At 23.8% G+C, this 19,687-nt stretch overlaps 1 protein-coding gene across 1 annotated transcript in view; it reads right to left on the bottom strand.

Moving 5' to 3' along the window:
• Positions 1-12,873: 12,873 nt before the first annotated feature.
• LOC117178172 (protein Cep89 homolog) overlaps positions 12,874-19,687 on the bottom strand; it is a 27,229-nt gene continuing 20,415 nt past the window's right edge. Inside the window, exons 5-6 of the mRNA XM_033369460.1 lie at positions 18,198-18,450; positions 12,874-13,408 (exon numbers count right to left, since the gene is read on the bottom strand). Coding sequence (XP_033225351.1) covers positions 13,139-13,408; positions 18,198-18,450 — 523 coding nt within the window. The 3' untranslated portion in view covers positions 12,874-13,138. The remainder of the gene's footprint in view (positions 13,409-18,197; positions 18,451-19,687) is intronic.

The following is a 19,687-nucleotide window of genomic DNA, read 5'->3' as shown; positions in this document are numbered from 1 at the left end:
AACTAATTTTAAATGAAAGTAAAATGTTAAGTCCAGCCGCCTTAAAGGGGCCCCAACGTTATTTTAGCTCCGGGCCCCGAAAGGTCTTAATCCGCCCATGACGATCCCTTATACGCTGCTTACTTGTTAATTTTATAATAGGGGCCTCCTACACATTTCTGCGGTGGGGCCTACACGGCTGCAGTCACGCCACTGAACTTAATCTAAATCTTTGAACTCTATAATTTATAAAAGTTCTAAACTTTGGAGTTTATTTCCATTTCACTTAAAAATTGTTCAATTTAAAAGTGTTAGTACCTTCCATTTTATACCTGTAAGTCATTGAGCATTTGAATACACAATTTTTGAATTGAAATCTATTAAACTTCAATTTTAAAAGTTTGGAATTCAAGGGTTCCACTTTGAATGTTTTCATTTGTTGTTCATTGTTTATTAATTGATATGGAAAAATGTTTAGAATATAGTTTGACTTTTTTAATTTCATTGACCATGAACAATGTTTGCGAACCGGGAAACGACCGGGAATTTTTTTCTTCTATTAAAACGGCCACCCTGAAAGATATTCGCCAGAATTTTCTGGAAATGTTTATGCAGGAAATGTGCTATCTGTATACCTGAAAAGGATCTAAAAATTTAGTGTGAATGTTATGTACACTTAATATAAAAGTTTTAAATATAATGTAGAAAAGTTAACATTTTCGACAAAATCGAGTGCGAAGTACGAGATACGTGATAAGAATGTATTATTTAATAACGAAGGGCCTTTAACAAAAGAGAATTCACAATCATCAAATCACAGTTATCGATGCTTTTAGCTTTAATTTGAAAAATTCTGTGAAAAAATGGAGAAAAAACACAAAAACCGAACAAGATAAATATTATATCGAGCGCGAAGCGCGATATTTTTCTTTTTAATAGAATTTTAAACAAAAATAGCTAATTGCCTATACGAAAAGAAGTTCAACAAATTAGAAAAATTTTTAACTGAAAATATAAATTTTAGAATAGATTAATTGTCAGTTAAAGAAATAAGTTTATAAACAAATAAAATAAAGTGTCAACAAATTAGTTACATTTTTAACTGAACAAACGAATTTTCCTCTGCAAATATTGAATTTCTATGAAAAAAATTCGGCAAGTTTGGTTATATTTTAGTGAAATGAAAATGGTTTTGAATAATTTTTGATCGAATGATTGAATTTCAACCAAATATTTGAATATTTCAGAAAATTTTGTATCATAATAGTTGAATTTTCAACGAAAACAGTGAATTAGTCACTAAAAAAAATAAAAAATAAATAGTTCAAAATTAATTAATTAAAATTATGCGTTTATCTTATTTTAATCATTTAAATTAAATTCATCCCAAATTGGGTAATAATTATTTTAATTCATAATACAATAATAGTAACATTAATTTCAATTTATTAAGTCTCTAGAATATTTTAACTATAAGTAATGGATAATAATTGTTTAATATGTTATTTTTATTCTAAATGTGAAACCATAATGAAAAATAGTTAAAAACAATCTATTTGAATTACAGTTGAAAGTATAATTTTTGTCTTACAGAACAATTAAGCGCATTTTACTTGAAACAGAACCTATACTGTATGATAATGAGTTTTAATTAATAATAGAGTTAAAATGTTTATTTTAATTTTCATTCTCTAATAAAAGATAAATGTTCATTATAAAATTCAAATTTCTGCACAAAAATATAAAAACTTCTACAAAGTACACGGATTTCGCAATAAAAATGATATTTTTATAAATCACCAATGAAATTATCAAATTTTTAATTATATTAGTAAATTTATAAGATTATCTATGAGATAGTTTGATTTTAGATAAAAATAACAATTTTTTAAATAAAGTTAAATTTTCAATTAAAAAGTTCACATGAATTTGGCATGAAAAATTATCAATCTTAAAGTTAAAAATGAAATAATTAGATTTTTTAAATAAATCAAATATAAAAAAAAATTAATTTTCAAAAAACCACTTAATTTTCGAAAGAAATAATGTAATTTTCAAAGAATTTCTTAAGATTTATCTCAAATACTTTCATTTTGTATAAGATATTTCAATTATAAATTTATATTTATAATATTAAATAAATATAATTTATAATCTAAATTATAAATATTGTTCTTCATTTTTTCAAAGCTTAAAAGATTAAACGCGTTTTACTCGAAACAACCATTTTCAAAGGAAGTGCAAACTCTCCCTGAAACACAACTGAACCAAATCTTTTCAAAATTTGTACACACTTTTTACATGTAAAATACCTCCCCCCTGTGTCGTTTTTTATATGAAAAATCGCTATTTTTGCTTTAAATGACCATTAAAATGTTAAATTAAAGAAAAAACGACGTAGGGGGTAAGCAAGTCTTATGTTTCAAAAAAATTTCTTTGTTTTTTGATTTCTAATAATTTTACGATGAGCTATAGTTGGCACCGCAAATCATTTTTTGCAAAGAATTCCTCGATAATGCTCCAACACCGGTTTATTTTTTAATATTTTTCAACAAAAATTTGACAAAATGTTCTCCGAATGATGCTTTGTAATGTATAAAGTATTAAAATAAATTTACCTTAACCATATCTCTAAAAAAAAAATCCTAAAGAAAGTGCTTTTCTTACCCGCTAGACCCTACTCCACCCTTAAGCAAGTTCGCCTAGCTTTTCAGCATTAATACCGGAGAGAATGGCTTTTTCTGAGTTTAAAGATTTAAAAACCTGTACCTTGCTTATACAAGAAAAACTTTTTTTAAATTCAAAATACAGTAAAACGATATCTAATGTATTTGTTTTCGCCTATCAGACGCATTGATCGACCTAATCTTGAACCTTGCATGACCTAACAGTAACGATTTCTGAAGTTAAAAAAAAATTGGCTCATTCTTGATTTTCTGAAAATAAGATTTTCGGTAAAATACATAAAGATAAGCTTGCAAAAATATTGAAAGTATCAATTATTTTAGAGACATAAAAAACCTCTGTGAGGAAGAAAAATTCTTAAAAAATGCTCATACATAAATGCACCCATTGTTAATAAGTACACCCATAGTATATACAGTCAAATTTGGGTTTTGTATCAGTTTTGGGGTTGACCGTCTCGAACTGTTTTCTCTCTCTCTTGCTTTGTCACGCCTGAGTGGGCATCGAAGCTCCTCCCACCAAGCCCCACCGCGCGGTACCAATTACGGAAACACTAAATCCAGTTTCGAGTGCAAATCCAAAGTATTTTGCTTGCGGTATTTAGAAAAATTAATAATCTGAATAGATTGGTTTAGAATCAACCACAAATATGCACATCACTTTTTTTCTTTTCTTTTCTGGTTTTCCATTTCTATCTCCGAAATTAAAAAAAAATGTGCACTTTTAAATTAAAGTATTTTAGGCAACTGCTAGATCCGAAAGTTAAATTTTTACTCACAGCTTATAAAATGGAAGCAGACACAATTCAATTTTGCACAATCAGCATGAGCTTGACACTGGCGAAGGACATAAATCACTCTCTATATCTTTTACAACTTGATTTCCAGCATTCAACAATATAAGATAACATTTTTGCAGCTTCAGAAAACACATGAAAGACACAAGGGGAAAACGGCCATGATTATCCAGAAAAAAAGAATGGATTGAATGGAAATTATTTGAATCGGAGAATTTGAAAATGCCGAATTACGCGAATTGCGATCTATCGATTGGTAAAATTCTTAATCTGTTTCATAGAAATAAATAAAAATTCGCGCAAATCGGCATTGAATTCTCAGATTCAAATATAGTAGTTTCCCAAAAAGACGAAATTACCTGACCCGCCCAGGAAAAAGGAATCGATTGGATCGAAATGATTTGAATTCGAATATCTAAGAAGTCTGATTCACGCGAATTTAATTGTTTTTCAGCTTTTTTCAATCCGAAAGACATTACTGGCAATGTTTTATGAAATATCAGAAAGTCAGCCGGTAAATGTTTAAATTAAAAAAATAATTCAACCAAATTTGCCTGAATCGCTGGCGACTGTATGGAGATGAATTATTAAAAAATAATTTGCATTCAATCGATTATTTCTTCCTGGACTCAACCAAAAAAAAAATTTGCAACCAGTTGTATTTTTAACCAAAAAATATAAGATATTTTCCTAACGAAACGAATTTTCGAAAAAAATTAGATTCTTTAACTCAGAAATATGAATAGTCCACACAAAAAGTTATGAATATGAATTTTTAAACAGAAAGTTAATTTACAAACAAACAGTAGAATATTCTCTAAAAATAATAGACTTTTTAACTAAATACATGAATTTCCATTCAACAAGATAGTTATACAAATTTCAAATAAAAAAATAATAATATGACAGTTTATATTTTAATAAAAAAATATTTTTATTTAAAATAAAAAGCAGCTTAATTTATTCAAAAAAGGCGAATTTCCAATAAATAGTTAAATTTTCAATCCGAAAATATGAATTTTCAACCAGAAAGTTTATTAAGAATTTCCAATGAAGAAGATAGTTATAACAATTTAAGAAAAAAAGAACAGTTTATATTTGAATATAACAAGATTTTTATTTACAATAAAGGCAGCTTAATTTATTCAAAAAAGACAAATTTACAACGAAATATTTAAATAATTGACCGAACATTTTTTTAACTCGTATTTTTAACCAAAAACAAAATACTTTGCAAGCAAGACAAATTAAATGAATCTTCAACCAAAAAAATTACTTTTTAACAAAGTAGTTCAATTTTTAACCAAGCAGTTGTATTTTCAACTAAAAAAGATGAATTCTTAACGAAAAAAGTTACAGCTGATATTTGAAAATAACAAGTTTTTCTTTTTACATAAAAAACAATTTTTCAACAAAATAGTTAAATACTCAACCAAAAAATAATAATTTTTAACCAAAAAAACATCAAATATTTTACAAAGAAAAACTTTCTACAAAAAAGTTTAATTTTTTCAAACCAAAAGTATGAATTTTCCGCAAAACAACAAAAATGACTTCAACGAATTAGTTCAACTTTTAACCAAGCAGTTGCATTTTTAACAAGATGTATTTTTAAACTAAAAAACATCAAATATTTACCAAAAAAGAATTTTTTTTTGAAAGTTAAATTCTTTAACCGAAAAGTATGCATTTTCCACACCAAAAAAGTTAATTTTCAATTACATAATTAAATTTTGAACCAAATGTACAAATTTCCAAACAGATGCATGCATTTTTTATCAAGAGGAATATGTTTTTCTATCAAAAAAGACCAACTTCAATTATGAATCTCCAATAACTGAAAAATGACTTAACGAAAAATGTAATAATGATATTTAAATATAAGATTTTTATTTCGAAAAAAAAAAAATATATATATATATATATATATATATATTCCAAAAAAATACCAATTTTCAACCAAATAGTTCATTTTTTGGCTAAAAAATTACAACTATTCGATTGAAAATTAATCTGTTTTCGTTAAGGACTTAATTATATTGTTGAAATATGGTCTTTGTATGGTTAAAAATTTGCTTTAAAAATTAAAATATTTTTTTGAAAATACATGCATTATTTTTAGAAATGAATAGTTATTGGTAGCAAATTAATCTTCTGAGTTGAAAATTTATCTTCTCGGTCAACATTTTTTTTATTGAGAATTTATTTCTTTAATCGAAAATTAGTTTTTTCATTGAATAATCATTTTTTGTACTGAAAATTAAACTATCCTCTATAGTACTCTATTTGATGTACAAAATGTACCTGTTTGGATGAAAATGAAACTATTTTGTGAAAATGCGTCTTTTCTGTTGTTCAAAAATTCCTTTAAAAAATCAAATATTTGTTTGAAAATTCATGTATTTTGTAAGAAATTAATCGCTATTGGTACAAAATTAATCTTCTTGATTATAAATTTATCTTTCTGTTCGAATAGTATATTATGTAACAAGGGGCGAAAGGAGCAGATTTTTACTGCATTTTTCTATAGCTTTGTACGCGGTTCGAATTCTGATAGACTAATTTTTTCTTCCCGGCGAAAATTTTACTTTCACTTCGCTAATTTTACTAAAAATTCAATTATTCAATTATTAAATCAAAATGTATCTGTTTTCAGGTTAAAATTCAACTATTTTTTTCAGATTTTGTATTTTTTGGCTGAAAATGAATGTATTTAGTTAGAAATTATTCATTATTTGTATAAAATAATTCTTTTTACTTAAAAATTTATTTCTTTTCACTAAAAATTAGTTTTTTTTTAATTGAATTTTTATTTTGTGTACTAGAAACATAATTACTCAATTTATCCTCCTCGATAGAAATTTAATTTTATTCATTCGAAAATGATTTGTTTGAATTAAAATTTAAGTATTCTATTTTAATTTCAAAATGTGTCTGTTTCGGGTGGAAATTCGACTATTTTATTGAAAATTCGTATTTTTTGGTTGAAAATTAATGTATTTTGTTAGAAATTAATCTTTTTTTGGTTGAAAAAATATTTCTTTTCTTGAAAATACGTTTTATCATTACATTTTTTTTACCTGCTTCTACACAAATTTCTGAAATTACAAAAAAAAATTAATTTTTGACATTTTTTTGTTGCTTTTTCCAGAAATTAAGGACCACACACAAATTATTTAGTTAGTATTTATATAATTTCCCAATTTTGAACTCGATATTTCAATTCGTGTGGGTGTGAGTTGACCTAAAAAAATGTCTGTAAGGTAGCTTTTATGAAAGTACTACATGCCCTGAAAGAAAAAGTACGAAAGACTTAAAGAAGAGAGAAGGAAAGTGCGTTCTGTTTGCAGTAGCAGTGCAGAAATTGCAAACAATCGTAATAGATTGCAATCAGCAAATTGTAAATTGAGCGTGATATCATCCATATAAAAGCTGTTAAGATTTCCTCAACGATCTCTACTATTATTCTTCTGTTGATGTCACTATTTACAAATAAAATAGTCGACTCTCTCGGTAACTCAAGTCGTTTAAACATAAACTATTTCAAGTTTTCTTTAAAGACTTGAACGGAATATGCAGATTTTTTTGTTCAATCGATAGAAAGATTTATAGAGTTGTGGGTTGAAAAATAGCAGAAAATTCGCAGAAATGTTTTAATAGTAGGTCATTTAAAAGGACTTTACAGTCTACTCGTAACATATTGAATACTTCGTAAATCAAGGCACTGTAATGACTAGATAATATGTAACAACTGTCGTTTTTGTTTATATTTCTATACAATATAACAAATTCAGTCTAGATTCTACAAGGCTCTACAATTCTAATTTCTAAGATTTTGAATCCAGAATTTAATTACAGGGATCACAGTCTTTCCCATATTCTCGAAAAAAGTTCCTTTTTTCCCCTTTCTCTTTAAATAGGCTAGATTTGAGAATACAATATTTGAATTATGGAGGAAATTTCGGACTGGAAAGTAGCCTTGAGTTTGAATTGCAAAATTATACTTTGCATTTTCTTGCAATTTACTAGAGACTTTATATTTTATTATAAATTTATTTTATCGTGTATTATAACACTGAACTGTAAGTTCTCCTGGATAAATAAAAATACCGCCAAATTTATTTATTTGATTATTACAATTGACTGTATTAATATTTATTTATTTTTTAAATAGGATATATAATTATAATTATGCAACAACAAATTAGAATAACTATAAATTACATATTTACTTGACAAACGTAAATATCTAATTTATAACTAAGTAAATTTCATGCAAATCTAAATCAAAATTTCACTTTTCAAACTAGAGATGAACTGTGGAACTTTTTAAATGAGAAAATATTCTGAGAACAGTTTTAAATATATACACATTTTTCATTAAATAAATTTAGCTATCGCACTTTCAGATTGCGTTAATAAATTTCCAACGACCCAATAAGGACATGATGAGAAATAGATTTTTTAAAAGGTTTTATAAATATTATTTGACAATGGCGATCCATTTTCAAAAGACTCAACTTTAATAAAATGTTTATTTATTATATTTTATTTTATTAGAAACAATTTAATTTCCAACGGTTGAAAATCCAATTATGAACTTTCTTCAATTTTCAACAGCCGAAAATTCAATTTTAAATTCTCTTCCGTTTTCAACATTTGAAAATTGAACTGTTTTAAATTGAAGTAAAAACAATGTTCAATCGTGAAAAATTTAATAATTAACAGCTGAAAACTGAATAAGACTGATATTTGAATTTTCAGCAGATGAAAATTCAAATATTGAAAATTGAAGAAAATTGAATAATCAACGGTTGAAAATTGGAGAAAATTTAATTTTCAACTGTTGCAGATGGAAGAGAATTATTAATAGAAAAAAAATGTATTGATAACATATTTGACAATTCAATAGTTTCAAATTCAAAAAATTGAATTTCATAATTCAACTATAAATTTTCAACAGTTGAATTTTTAAAGGATTAAAGCTAAATTTTTAATTTACTTCCATTGTCAGTATTTGAAAATTCAACTGTTTTTAATTGAATACAACTTAAAATTGAATAATAAACTGTTGAAGGTCGAAGAAAATTAAATTTTGGATGACTGAAAATTTCAAAAAATTGATAATTGAATTTTGAACAGATGAAAAGTCAAATGCGAATATTGAATATTTAACTCTTGGAAATTTAAGAAAATTGTAATTTTTAAGTGTTAAAAATTTAATTATCAATTTACTTCAATTTTCAACAGTAAAAAATTCCATTTTCTTCCATTTTAAGATTTGAGAATTCAACTTTTTTAAATTTAACTAAATTGAAAATGCAATGACTGTAAATTGAATATTGAACTCTTATGGTTGAAGAAAATTGAAAATTTCTTTTTTACCTGTTAAAGATTCATAATTGAATTTTCAACAGATGAAAATTCAAATATTGAGAGTTACAAATATTTTAAAAAATGAAAATGAAATTATTAGATGTTGAAAATCGAAGAAAATTAATAGTTGAATTTTAAACATATGAAAAGTGAAGAAAATTGAATTTTCAACTGTTGAAAATGGGACAAAATTAAATTTGCTTCTATTTTAAACATTTGACAATTCAATAGTTTCAAATTCAATTATAAATTTTCTTTAAATTTCAATAGTTCAGTTTTTAAGATTAAAATTTTATTTCTTTCATTTTCAATAATTGGAAAAATTCAATTGGTTTAAATTGAACACAACTTAAAATTGAATATTTTACTGTTGAAGGTCGAAGAAAATTAAATTTTCATTTGCTGAAAATTAAAAAAAAATTGACAATTGAATTTTCAACAGATGAAAGTTTAAATGTGAAGATTAAATATTTAACAGCTAGAAATAAGCGAAATTGTAATTTTTGAATGTTAAAAATTTAATTATAAATTTCTTTCAAGTTTCAACAGTTAAAATTCCATTTTCTTCCATAATCAAGATTTAAGGATTCAACTATTTTTAATTCAACTATTGCAAATTGAATATTAAACTGTTAAAATTTAAGAAAATTGAAAATTGCTTTTTTAAATGTTAAAAATTGATAATTGAATTTTCAACAGATGAAAATTCAAAAATTTAAAATTTAAGAAAACATAATATTGAATATTAACCTGTTGAAAATTCGAGAAAATTTACTTTTTAACTGTTGCAAAAGAAATAGAGTAAAAAATAAAATCAATGAAAATTGAATTATTCGATGTTGAAATTGAGGAAAATTGATCATTGAATTTTCAACAGATGAAAAGTCAAATGCGAATATTGAATATTTAACTCTTGGAAATTTGAAAAAATTGTAATTTTTAAGTGTTAAAAATTTAATTATCAATTTACTTCAATTTTCAACAATAAAAATTCCATTTTCTTACATTTTAAGATTTGAGAATTCAACTTTTTTAAATTTAACTAAATTGAAAATGCAATGACTGTAAATTGAATATTGAACTCTTATGGTTGAAGAAAATTAAAAATATCTTTTTTACCTGTTAAAGATTCATAATTGAATTTTCAACAGATGAAAATTCAAATATTGAGAGTTAAAAATATTTAAAAAAATGAGAAATTAAATTATTAGATGTTGAAAATCGAAGAAAATTAATAATTGAATTTGAAACATATGAAAAGTGAAGAAAATGGAATATTCAACTGTTGAAAATGGAAGAAAATTAAATTTTCTTCAACAGTTAAATTCCATTTTCTTCACTTTTCAAGATTTGACGATTCAACTGTTTTAAATTTAACTATTGCACATTGAATATTAAACTGTTAAAGTTTAAGAAAATTGAAAATTGCTTTTTTAACTGTCAAAAATTGATAATTGAATTTTCAGCAGATGAAAATTCAAAAATTTAAGAAAACTGAATATTGAATATTAACCTGTTGAAAATTCGAGAAAATGTACTTTTTAACTGTTGCAAAAAAAAAGGAGTAAAAAAATAAAATAAATGAAAAATGAATTATTCGATGTTGAAAATTGAAGAAAATTGATAATTGCATTTTCAGTATATGAAAATTGAAGAAAACTGAATATTCAACTGTTGAAAATGGGACAAAAATAAATTGTCTTCTATTTAAAAAATTTGACAATTTAACAGTTTCAAATTTAAAAAATTGAATTTCACAATTCAATTATAAATTTTCTTTAATTTCCAACAGTTGTATTTTTAATAGATTCAAATTAAATTTTCTTCCATTTGCAATATTTAAAGATTCAACTGGTTTAAATTGAATACATTTTAAAATTGAATATTTAATTGTTGAAGGTCGAAGAAAATTAAATTTTTTAACTATTAAAAATGGAAGAAAATTAATAATTGAATTGTCAACAGCAGAAAATTCAAATGTTGAAAATTAGCGAAAATTGAATTTTCGACAGTTGAAAGTTAAAGAAAATTTAAAAAAAAAATAAAATTGAAATTTGAGTTTTCAACAGTCAAATTTTCTTTAATATCTAACAGTTGAATTCTACATGAGAATGTAAAAAAAATTTCAATTTACAAAACAAAGTTTTTTTATAAATTTGACTTTTTCGAAAACGAGTCTCTACTGACAAATAATGTTTTTTGACCAAATAATAGTCATACAATTGATTCAGTAGGAAGTTTATAAGATTTAAAAAAAGTCAAATTTTCATAATTTCCTTGTAACAATATCCATTTTTTAAAATTCTTTACTGTCAGAAGTTATAAAAAAATCATTAAATATTATTTGAAAATACAATAAATTCTTTTAAAGATTGTTTTTTATTTTGTACATGTAAAAATTAAAGTTAAATATTTCCCCTTTGTCGTGAAAAAAATTCGGATAAAAAATTAATTTAAAAATTAATTATTGCATTAAAAAAATTAATTATAAAAGGACAAGTATTCTCTTTTTTGAGTTCCTTTTGCACTGTGATCTATGTAATTATGAGTAACCAAAATTAAAAGTGTGGGTTTTCTAATAGATTTAATAGACATTATTTTTCTGATTTGATATTCGTATTAAGAACAAATCGAAATATCCATTTACGTATTTTTTTATCATTTGAAATAGTATATAAATCATGTCACGCAATTGTTTAGGGCTAAAATATATTTTTTCCTTGGGCAAAATATAAGACACTTTTTTTACCAAAACGTATTTTTTAATGAAAATTTTCTTTGCTGTAGCTTTTAGTGCAATCTTCTCTCTTTCAAATTTCTTAAAAACTTGAGTTTTTTAAATTATTAAACTTGCGTACATTTTACGAAAAAATCTCTTAAAAAGGTCACCTTCGATTTTTACCTGATTTTTGTTGTCATCGTAATATAAGGGACATACCATGGGAGTTTCGTCCTCGCAAAATTATCCTTTTTCACAGAAAAATTAATTTTTTATAATGTAAAACAAATTTTTCAAAATATAAATTGTTTTTTTAAACATTTTCAGTTTTACGGCTTCAAAATTTTCACATAATTTAAATTTACAAAATATACATATAAAAAATTCGGAAATATCAGATATTTTAGATTTTAAATTTAAAAATTGATGAAAGAATTATTTTTTACTTTTTTTAAATTCATATATAACTTTAGAAAAGTAGTTCAATATTTCGGAGAATTCCTCAATTGTAACTGAAATTAACGAAGTTTTTTACTGGATTTTCTTAAAATTATCCCAAATTTATCCTAATTTTCAGAAATTTATCATCAAAAATTTCAAATACAAATAAATAATTTTGAAACCACCGAAAATGTTTATTAACGTAATTGAAATACTCAAACAGTAGTAGATTAAAAAATTCCGAATTGCCGAAGTTTCAAATTCCCCCGAAAAATTATAATATTCACTAGAATTTCTTTCTAGGAATTTAAAATTTTCGGGAATTATAAATTCTGTCAATGAGAAATTTCAGGGATGCAATAATTTTAAGAATTTAATAATTTCATGAAGTTGAAATTTCGTCAGTTTGAAAACTCTGGTTTCCAAGTTTTGGAAATTTCAAGTTTCAGATTCTTGATTTGTTTCATTAACTTTTACTTTCCGAATATTTGTATTTCCTTACTAAACATGTTCGGCGGGTTTTTTTCACTAATTATATTCTCGGTATTGCTCAACATTCAAGAATTTTATTTTTTGGCAAAATTAAGTAATCCGATATAATTTTAACTCATTTAAGAAATAAAATGAATTAAAAAAATATATATATTTTTTTCTCGTATTACCATAAATTGAAGGAAAAAAAATTCAGAAAGAAACCAAATAGTGGCCTTTTTGAAAAAATTCGCTTTTCCGTTTTATTCGAAAAATGTTACGCAATCTTAGAGAATTTTGAAAAAGAGATTGCACTACAACCTTCCGTCAAGAAAATTTAATTATGTCAATTTGTTCAAAAGAAACTACTTTAAAAAAAATGTTGTTACTTTTTTCATAATTTTGTCATATAAGGACAGAAGAAAAAAAATTACTTTAAGAATTCCAAGAGTTTAGAATATCTTTTACGAATTTAAATAGTTTAAGTTCTGAATATTCATTTGCCTGAAAGACTTTGATTTAACCAGTAAATCTAAGATTTCAATCATTTTCATTTTAAATATATATGTTTGCTTCAAATGTAACCATCAAATTGAGAACTGTAGCGCCTTATATAGCATTATATACCTAAGAAAATTAATTCTATTTGTCCTTTTGCACTAAAATTACCCTTAGGGATTGTAGATCTTAGAATTTTTCAAAGCGTCCTTCACTTTTTTATCATCACTCGCGGCAGCTTTCAAGACGAGTTCCAAATTTTCCTGAGTTGTAGTTTTTTCTCTCTGCAGCTTTCCGATTATTCCTTCCTTTTCTTTGACTAGATTCTTCAATCGCTGGAGTTCACGTGAGTATTCAGATTTCATCTGATCCACACCCAGTTCTTGATTTTTTATATGCTTTTCGACCGAGTCCAATTGCTGTTTTGCACCTTTTTGCACACTCTGTAATACGGTATATTTTTATCCAATTATTAATAAATACATAACGCAAAACAAGAGGTTTCAATCAAACATAAAATAGTTGAAATTTTAGTCAAAAAAATAAATTTTCAAAACAAAAGTAAAAAAAAATGACAGATGATTCTTTATCAATCAAAATAATGAATTTTTAACCATGTAATTCCACTTTCAACTAAGATATTAAATTGTCAAACAAGAAAGGTTTTTCAGCCAAGCGAGAAAAAAGTTACAAACAAATTTTATTTTTAAGCCAAAAAGACGAATTTACTACAAGACAGTTGAATTCCGAAATAAAAAAATAAAAAATTCAACAAAAAATGAAATATTCGATATTTAAACAAAAAAGATTTCATTTTTGAATAAAAAAAAAAAGATTCATTTCAACGAAAATCTATGAATTTTCAATAAAATAGAGGGATATTCTAGGTAATGGTTAAAATTTCAACAAAACATGGAATAGTTTAATTTGCAGTTAAAAAAATTCATTTTCAGAACAAGAAAAATATTTTTCAACACAATAGTTAAATCTGAAAACCAATGAGATGGAATTTTAACTAAAATGATAAAACTATAAATAAAAAAAAACCAGAAAAGACAAATTTTCAACAAAATAGTTTAATCTTTATCCAAAAAAGATAGAATTTCTCCTATTACAGTTGTATTTTAAAACCAAAAAGGCAATTTTCAACAAGATATTTAAATTTTCAATAAAAAAAGTTTATGGTTGAAAATGATTAATCATCGACCAAAATAATACATTTTTAACAAATTTTTTATAATTTCGACTAAGTAGTTGAATTTTCAATCCAAAAAGATTTCGATTATAAATTGAAAATAGTGGAATTTCTGACAAAAATCTACGTTTTCAATAAAACAGCTGAGTCCTCAACTAAAACAGATTAATTTTCAACAAAAGAGTTTCATTTTTAATCAAAAATATTAAATTTCTAACCGGAGATAAATTTTTGAACTAAAAAGGCGAATGTTTAGCCCAAGATTTTAATTTTTAATCAAATTGTTGAAGTTTTTACCAGAACAGTTGAATCTTCAACCAAAAAAATTAATGTTTAACGAAACAATAAAATTTTGAACGAAATAATAAAATTTCAATTTTTACCCATAACCTGAATAACACTCTCAATGGCATTCGTTTTGTAAATTTTTACGAAATTCAATTTTTTTTCTATGAGAAAATAATTTAAAAAAAAAAATTAATTTCAGAAGTTAGGATAGATACGAAACAAGTTTAAAACAAAATGTAGATTTTTGAAAATTTTGTAAAAAAAACTAGAAGCTTTTTAAGAATTTTCAAACGCTTCAAGAGAATAAAAAAAGGTTTTTAAGATTCATGGAAAAACTTCAAATGATTTTTAACCTTTTTAAATTCAGGGGGGCCGTTTTAATCGACGAAATAAATTCCCGGTAATTTCCCGGTTTTTTCCAAGGTCGCTAACATTTTTCACGGTCAATGAAAATAAAAAAATGGAACCCTAAAGCTAAAAAATTTTCCATTTGTGGTAATAAAAACTGAACTGCAAGCAAAAGGACTCAAAGTGGAACTGTTAAATTTTGAACTTTTAAAATTGTTTTGTATTCAAATATGCTCAATAATTTACTCGTATCAAATTGAAGGCACTAACATTTTTCAATATAAATAATATATAAATCCACGTTATCATTTTCAATGCTCTAAATTAAAAAAATCAATCAATGAACTTTAAAATTTTCAAAATTATATAATTTTAAGGAATTTTAAGCTAGAAACATTAAATATTGAAAAATTGAAAAAATTTTAACTGAACACTTCTTAAATTAGAAATTCAATTATTTTCTTTTTAAATAGTTTAAACATCCTTGGAAAACTTCAAAATTTTATTTTAAAATCTTGAGAAATCTAGAAGTTGTTTTAAATTTGTTTTAAATTTGAAATTATTTTGGAAATTTTTTCAAAACTTCTAAATATCTGTCAAAATGAATTGATTTTTTTCTACAATTTGCAGAAAATCCTGAAAATGTTATAAAATTTCTTTACAATTTGGATGTATAAATAACAATTGAACATTTATTATTTGTATGCGAAATTGGGGCAATTTTAAGAGATATGCAGAAGTTTTAAAAAGATTCTAACTTAATGTAAAACTTTGAATGATAGCCTAATATAAAACAAAACGTAGATTTTTGCAGATTTTAAACAAAAAATTTAGATTTTTTTCAAGAATTGTGAAAGGCTTCAAAAGAATTAAATAATTATCTTAAGATTTCTAGGAAAATTAAAAATAACTTTTCATTTAGAAAAAATATTTTTCAATAAAAATTTTCATTTTGAGAATATTTAAAAACGATTTCAAAGATTTAAGCAAAATTTTCAAAAAAGATTCTAGAAGATTTTAATAAAACTTTCTGAAATTTTCATGATAATTTTAAATCTTTTTAATACTCCTAAATATTCCTTAAAATTACTCAAATTTTTTCTACAAATTTTTATTTGTAAATTATACATCAAAATTTAAAAATTTAACTTAGAAGTTAAGCATTTTTCAAATATAACAATTAAAACTGTAACGTTCAAAGTTTAAAGGCTCTTCGAAATTTTAACGATTCCAGGTTTACTATGTCAAAGAATTCAGTTGAAGATTCTTTACTTTTAAATATTTGGTTTCAATTTACTTGTATTAAATAAAAATTCAAATATTCCTAAATATTCAATAATTATTCTTTTTTTATTATTAAAAATTCCAAATTGAATGGGTTGAAAATTGAATATTTTAGACTGAAAGAATATTTCAAATTTAATAAAATCCTTTAATTAACAATATATTATTATGAAGTTATTTTTAAGTTGAAAATAGTTTATAAACTTTCACTCACAGCTTCACATTTGTTTAATGACTAAGACTTTCAAATTGTAACCGTTTAAGTTTTGACGTTAAAATCGGAAAATTCTTAAATTTTGAACTGGTTTAAAATCGTTTTCTCAAATCGTTTCTGTTCACTTTTTATTACGCAAAGTACAGCTAAATTAAACAATTATTTACTTATTAAATAAAAATGTTTTTCGTCCAAAATTTTCAACAACTAAGGTTTTTATTTTTTATTGGATCAAGTCATTAAGAAATCACTTTTAAATTCTTTAAATTAAAAATGTAAGCTTAGAATAAAAAATTTTAAATGGAAAATTTTTAAAGTAAAAAAATTTTGAATTACGCATTGTAAGCTAAATAATGGCAGAATTGAAAAACATAACAATTCAACTAATTATTTAAAAACTGTTGAAAACGAACGTGGGCAGATTTTTTTATACAAATTTATCTCGAAAAATTCCCGGTCATTTCCCGGTTTCCCGGTCTAGCGGCCACCCTGAAATTATATCTAACAATAATTTAAGAAGATTCCTGAAAACATTTCAAATTATTTTTTATTTCAAAAAATTAATTTAAAAAAATTAATATAATTTCCTAATCATTTTGAAACAGAATGTAGAAAATCTTAAAACAAAAATTTTCAATTTTATAAGATTATAAAAGTTGACAAATAATTCGAGAAACTTACAGAGATATTTAGAAATTTTCAGGAGTTTTTGAAATAAGGATAAACTTGAAAAGATTTTAAACATGTTTAAAACAAAATGTAGTTTTTTTTCAAATTTCGTGAAAAAGTTTAGAAATTTTTTAAAAAGAATTTTAAAAGGTTCCAAGAGACTGAAAAAGAAAGTTTCTTAAAATTCGTGGATATTTTAAAAATGAATTTATATTTTGTAAAAATGAATTTTAAGAGAAAATTGAAAAACATTTCAAAACAGTTTAAATTATTTCCTGATATTTTGAAAAAAAAAGTTTAAGAGAATTCAATGTAAAATTGTAAAATTTTGCAAGATTATAAAATTCGAGAAAGATTTTAAAAAACTTAGAATTTTGACAGGTTTCAACAGAAAGAAAATTAAATTCATTACATTTCTTGAAAAAATTTAAATACTTATTTATTTAAAAAACATGTTAAGACAATATTTAAAAAGATTTCGAAAATTGTCCAAGAAGAATCTAAAAGATGATTTTCTAAGATTTCGAAAAACAGGGAAGAAGATTTTAAAGAAAAAATTTTCAATTTGTCAAGATTAAAAAATTTAAACTAAACGGATTAAATTCTGAAGATGTTCAGAAGATTAAAAGGAAAAAAATGTTGAACTTGAAAATATTTAGAAAAAAGCGTACATTTTTAAAGATTTCAAAGAAAATCTTTAGAAGCTTAAAATTTGTTTTGAAAGGTTTCCAGAGAATAAAAAAAAGTAGCTTAAAATTTCTGAGAAAATTTGAAATAATTCGTTGTTTTGAAAGATTTAAGTTTAACATCAAAATTAAAAACATTTCAAAAGATTTCTACAAACTTAGAAAATTTTAGATCAATTCTTTCAATTTTGAGTGAGTTTTCAAACTCTTAAAAAAAAAATTCGAGTCAGTTTTAAAGATATTTCAGAATTCATAGAACTAAAATCTTCAAAAATCTTTTTTAATTTTCTCAAGAATCTTAGGAAAATTATATTTATAAATATAACTTTCAAAACAAACCGATAGTACTTATTTTCCTATTTTAAGATCACAGAATCGAATTTTAGTTCGAATTTAGGTGTTTTTTTGTAATTTATATGTGACAAATAAATAGGTATTCGATATTTTTAGTTTTTATTCCAAATTATTTTCGCCCTCAAACCGAAAATAAACGGAAAATTAAAATATAGAAAGGAGAATATCGAAATCATATAATAGTGAAATCATACCTTCAATTGACTTCGTAAATTTCCCATTCGATGAGCGATGTTATTTCCTAAACAGGTAATATCTTCGTTCTCTTTTTCACGTTCCTTTAAAAGTGCTATTAATTTTTCTCTTTCCTTTAAAAGATTTTCTTGTTCTGTAACTAGTTCCTTACAAAATGCAGTAGTTTTGTTCAATTGTCTTTTGAATGACTCACGTGAAATCTGAATTGAACATACGTTTTTTTGAAGGTGGTCCAGTTTATGCTGCGTTCTCCTGTGCAAAAAAATATTAAATAAAATAAATATTATTTTCCATTTTTCTTTCTTTAATTATTTCCAATAATAATAATAAAATAACTACAGTGTTAATCTTTCGCAACAATTTTTAAGAATAATTAACATTATTTTCTTTTACTTTTACAGCTATAAAATAAAAAAGTTTCTACATTTTTTCGAAATTCCCTGACCTTTCTCTGACTAATTTTTAACAAAAAAAAGTTAATTTTCAACAAAAAAGACGAGGTTTAAACAAAATAAATGAATTTTCAACTAAATAAGGTGAACTTTCATCAAACAAATTTTTTTCCCGAAATAGTTAAATTTTCAGAGAAAATAATTAAATTTACAACCAAAAAAGACGAGTTTTGAAGCAAATAAATCAATCAATTTTAAACTAAAAAAAAATTATTTTGTAAGCAAAATTTGAATGTTTGGAATTTTATTTGACAAACTTAATTTTCAATCAAAGAAAAAATAATGAATTTGCAACAAAACATTTACATTTTCCACACAAAAAAATTCGAAGCCAATAGTTTAATTTTAAACCAAAAAGATGAATTTTTTACCCAAAAAGACGAGTTAAAAAGTAGATGAATTTTGAAATAAAAATATAATTTTTCAAGCAAAAATGAAATAGTCACATTTTCAGCTAAAAAAATTAATTATACACTACAAAAAAGTGAACTTTTTATTTTTTATTATTTCCAAAAATAATACTAAAATAAGTATAATGTTAAGGTATCTTTCGCAACAATTTTTAAAAATAATTAACTTTTTTTTAGTTTTACAGCTATAAAATAAAAAAGTTTCTAAAATTTTTCAAAATTCCATGACTTTTCGCGGACCAATTTTTAACAGAAAAGTTAATTTTCAACAAAAAAAGACGAGTTTTAAACAAAAAATTTACTTTTTTCACTTAAAAAAAAGGATTTCGAAAGAAATAGTTTTATTTGTTAACCAAAGAGATGAATTTATATTTTCAACTGGAAAAAATTATTTAGTAAATAAAAATTAAATTACTTATATTTTCAGTTGAAAAATTAATTTTCAATTAAAAAACAAATTTGCACAAAAATAGTTTAATTTCCAACATCAACAAAGTGAATTTTGCACCAAATAGTTGAATTCTCAACCAAAAATGTGGGTCCGGATGCAATAAGGGCACATAAAATTTTTTCGTGCGAAAACGAAGTCCCCTGGAGGCTTTAGAAAAAATTTTCGAATTTTAATTT

The sequence above is a fragment of the Belonocnema kinseyi genome, chromosome 8 (genome assembly GCF_010883055.1).
Source record: "Belonocnema kinseyi isolate 2016_QV_RU_SX_M_011 chromosome 8, B_treatae_v1, whole genome shotgun sequence".
Classification (NCBI taxonomy): Eukaryota; Metazoa; Arthropoda; class Insecta; order Hymenoptera; family Cynipidae; genus Belonocnema; species Belonocnema kinseyi.
This window is presented reverse-complemented; position numbering and strand designations above follow the sequence as displayed.